Source organism: Gekko japonicus, unplaced genomic scaffold, assembly GCF_001447785.1.
Source record: "Gekko japonicus isolate JY-2015 unplaced genomic scaffold, Gekko_japonicus_V1.1 scaffold2802, whole genome shotgun sequence".
NCBI classification, from domain to species: Eukaryota; Metazoa; Chordata; class Lepidosauria; order Squamata; family Gekkonidae; genus Gekko; species Gekko japonicus.
The window spans coordinates 69,502-74,124 of NW_015172093.1; the positions used below are offsets into that span (position 1 = coordinate 69,502).

At 42.1% G+C, this 4,623-nt stretch overlaps 1 protein-coding gene across 1 annotated transcript in view; it reads right to left on the bottom strand.

Moving 5' to 3' along the window:
- Nucleotides 1-1,027: 1,027 nt before the first annotated feature.
- The window catches only part of DZIP1L (DAZ interacting zinc finger protein 1-like), a 71,114-nt gene continuing 67,518 nt past the window's right edge, over nucleotides 1,028-4,623 (bottom strand). Inside the window, exon 18 of the mRNA XM_015420928.1 lies at nucleotides 1,028-1,344. Within this exon, the coding sequence (XP_015276414.1) occupies nucleotides 1,171-1,344 (174 nt within the window). The 3' untranslated portion in view covers nucleotides 1,028-1,170. The remainder of the gene's footprint in view (nucleotides 1,345-4,623) is intronic.

Here is a 4,623-nt window from a genome sequence, read left to right on the forward strand (position 1 = left end):
CTGGCACAGGTCTTGGGAGCTGAAGGCCATGGCTTCCTTTATTGAGTCAATCCACTTTTAATAGCATTATTTTATTATCCAGTGAATACAACACTGCTGTATGAAACAAGAGAGGTTAAAAAAAGAGCATTGCCTAGCCCTGGGAAGATACAGTAGGTGGAACTGGCCCTGAATCAACCAGGCCTCATTCTTCTCACTATAGTAATAAAATGATGTCCGGGCAACCCACTTCAGAGTGCATGTTAGGGGCTCATATATCTGAATGCTGCAGAAAGTGGATATCAGAGAAAGGGATTCTAGCATGGAGGTTCATTTCTAGTGCCACCCTGAACAGAGATGGCTTCAATGGGCTTAGAAGGGTGCAGCTCTGCTGAGGAATGAACTCTAAATCGTGTATGTACTTCCATTTGCAGGGGCAGATTTGCCCTTTACTCTACCGGGCTGCGGGGCTACTGGTGACCAGTAATAAGCCAAGCTGAGCTCCAGAGCAGGGAACACTCAGCTTGGACTCCACTAGCAGCTTGCTAGAAAGCCAGTTTGGTGTAGTGGTTAAGTGCGCAGACTCTAATCTGGGAGAACCAGGTTTGATTCCCCACTCCTCCACTTGCACCTGGCTGGATGACCTCGGGCAAGCCATAATTCTGGCACAGCTGTTCTTGAAAAAGAGCAGTTTCTGTCAAGAGCTCTCTCAGCCCCACCTACCTCACAGGGTGTATGTTGTGGGGAGGGGAAGGGAAAGGAGTTTGTAAGCCGCTCTGAGACTCCTTTGGGTAGTGAAGGGCGGGGTATAAATCCAATCTCCTCCTCATCTCCTCTCCTCCTCCTACAAAGTTCTATCCAAACGTTTATGTGGGATGAAATGCATCCACCAAAGGGACCAGAGGGGCACAAGCCTATGCGGCGAACCTCTCTCAGAGAAAAGTGTAGTTCAGTCTTATTCTTCTGAGTTTCATCATATGAATGATCTCAAAGGAAGCAAATAACTTATAGCCCAGTGGAAACACCTGGGTCCATACTATGACGTCTGAGTATGTATGCCCTCTGTTCACATGATCCCTCTGCAAGTCCTGCGTTCCTTGTGCTGGTTTGTGAACTTTGGTTTGCTGTAGGGTGCCGTTCCATCTCAAATGGCTTGCACTTTCTGACACAGCCCAACTACAGGGGCAAAAGTCACCAGGCATCAGTCGTTGTGCTGCTGGAACCCCAGATGCTGGTGGTCTGAGATCCAGCTGTGCCTCTGCTGCCTCTCACAGCTTGCTGCTTCTTTGGTGTGCTGTCGGTGTCCAGATGCTGGGTGATTTCCTCAAAAGAAGAAATGTCCAAGTCACTGTCCTCTTCAACAAACTGTAGCAAGAGAACAGACAAGAGATAATGCAAACACTATGAGAGTGGGTCAGAGAGATGCAATATGTAAACACAGTAGTGTGTGAATGACCTGTCCATCCTCTAAGAACCTTTCTAATAGTGCAGAGGGAGGACTTTATAAAGATTCTGGGTGTTTCTCTGATCTTAGCTGAGCATTTGATACATAAATCCACATCTCCAGAGAAAACAAAACCCTTAAATTAATTGCAGCCACTACTTGGACAAATAAATACCTGTACTTACTTGAAAGAAAGACAACACGCAATGTAAGATGACCCCCTTAAAAGTGTTATGTACACACACAAAATTATTATTGGACAGAACTCAACGTTGTATGTGAATATAAGACAACCCCCCCCTTTTTTGATGGCATACCTTTGAAAAAGCCTATTCTTGCATTTGAGCAAAGACAGTATTTAATATAAATAGAGAACAGACTACTCCAAGTTCACTCTACTGGTATACCACTACTCAGTATGACTGAGTGACTGCATATCAGCTAGGAACTCCCCACCTCTTTTTCTCCAGGACTATAAGGGAGAGTGCTTCAAAGCAGCAGGTTCATGGTTTAGTTTATCAAGGAACTTTCTCCAGTACAAGTATCAGGTTTTATCATTTTTATTGCTAACACACACACACACCGGGGGGGGGGGGGGAGAGAGATAGAGAACAAATTACAGACATTGATCTTAGCCAAAAAGCCAAGACGTCTCAAAAAGGGAACTAGTTAGTCTAATAAAATCTTTAAAACCTTGGGAGTCTCCAGGATGTGATAATATTCCACCTGAATTACTTAAACTTGACCCAGACTGGTGGGCTTCCTCTCTGGCATCATTATTTACTGAGGTAAATCAGACTGGAGAAGTACATGACAGTTGGAAATTAGCAATTATAGTTCTGTTTTTTTAAAAAAAGGAACAAAAGACAATCCAGCTAACTACTGCCCTATAAGCTTACTCTCTTATAGGCAAGCTTTATGCTAGCCATTTAGCCAGCAGGCTGAAAGTATGGATGGAGAACACAACCATCTTAAACAATGCCCAATATGGATTTAGGAAAAAACCTTCCTGCTTGCATCTTTGTTTCATGTTACTTCTTTAGTGAATAAATATACAAAATGTGCAGGCAGTGTCCTTTACTCTTCGTTTATTGACCTCTGTGGTACATTAGATTCTATATCTCTTATTACACTTTGGAAAAAAACTTTTTAACATGGGTATGCCTTGCAGATTGCTGCCATTTATTAGGAATCTATATTCTGAAAATATTCATCAGATTTGTATACCAGGAAGCTCCACCCTCTCAAACCCAATCAGGGTAAGAAGAGATGTTAGGCAGGTGTATCATCTCCCTTATAAATAAAAGCCGAATGGTACCCCCCTTTTTTCAAAAGAAGTTTATAAGACCCATGTAAGGAGCTCTTATTCCAATAGTTGGTTTGATAAGGATTGTAGGCAGGCCAAGGTAAGCCTAATTAGGTCCTTTAAGGCTTTTCAAAGTGCCCCAAACTCTATTTCAGCAGCTGAAATTCAAGAGAAGAAAAAAGAATATAAGGCAATTTTGAGAGCCAAAAAGTTAGCTGACTCTCAAAACAAATGGCAGGCCTTGATTAAAGCCGCCAACGCAAAAGACAGCAGAGAATTCTGGAAACTGGTTTCGAATTCCAACAGACAACTCGGCAATGTACCAGCCAGTAAGATTCCACCAAAACTCTGGGAAAACCATTATTCGACTCTATTCAGTGCCTATCACTCTGTTTCATTTATTACCACCCCTCTCGAGAACATCCCCTCCTGGGATCCGGTCTCTGCACAGGAAATTGAACATCTAATTAACAACCTGAAAAAAGGCAAAGCTCCAGGCAGCGATTTTATCACTGCGGAAGCTTTAAAGGCCAATCTTGATTGGTGGGCCCCAATTTTGGCCAATCTTTTCACCTATATAGATCAATCTGGCCAAATTCCAGCTGAATGGGGTCTCTCCATAATAATCCCCATATACAAGAAAGGCAATAGATCTGACCCGAACAACTACAGACCAATTAGTCTGTTAAACATTATATGTAAGCTATATTCACAATATCTTTGCCTTAAATTGTGCGCTTGGATGGCAACTGAACATATTCTCAACATTGAGCAAGCGGGTTTTAGCCACGGTCGTTCAACCCTAGATCATTGTCTGGTGTTAGACTATTTAATATTTAAATACACACAACATCAAAAAGGAACCCTTTTTGCTGCCTTCGTTGATATGAAGGCAGCTTTTGATTCAATTGACCGTGTGACATTATGGTCAAAATTGAATTCTACCACCATAGACAAAAGGCTTCTCCATTTGTTAATAAACCTCCATAGCAATAACACTCTTCAGGTAAAATATTCCTCAGACGGTAGACTATCCAAACCTATTCAGCTGAGGAGGGGTGTTAGACAGGGCTGTCCGTTAGCCCCATTTTTGTTTAATTTCTATGTGAACTCTCTTATATCCGATCTGCGTAACATCGATGTTCACGCACCCAAACTCAACTTCGAATATAAGGTACCTGTTCTTATGTATGCAGATGACACAGTTCTTTTATCTCTGACCAGAATAGGTCTAAAGCGAGCACTTACATCCCTCTCTAGCCACTGTCAGGAAAATTTGCTTTCAATTAATTTCTCCAAAACAAAAATAATGTGTTTTAATCAGAGGCAAAAAAATACACCTGGAAAGTAAATGGGAATGATGTCGAGCAAGTTAAGTTCTTTAAATACTTAGGGGTTACATTTGCATATAATGGTAACCCTGCAGCTCACATCAAATCAGTGGCTATTTCGGCGGAAAGAACTGCTTCTGCTATACTAAGATTTTTCAGAAAGGATGGTGCACACTTCATTCCAGCTGCCTTGAAACTCTTTTCTGCTAAAGTTTTAGCTCAAATGAGATATGGGACACAAATTATGCGATTTACAAATCTTCAGGCGTTAGAACTAGTCCAATCAAAATTCCTGAGATCTTTATTTAATACTCCAAGATGTACTTCCAACGTCATTTTGAGACAAGAAGCTGGTCTCAGTACAGTCGAACTGAATATATGGTTGCATTCTCTCTGCTTCTGGTTGAAAGTCCACCTGGTCCCCGCTGGGCTATTTCCATACCTATTGGCCGCATCTCCCTATCCCCAGTGGTTCACTAGAGCCACTAACAAATTGAGAACTTTAGGTTTAGACCCGTACCAACTTTTGGAAAGCGGCTATGTCAGGGCAAAATCTATTGTCA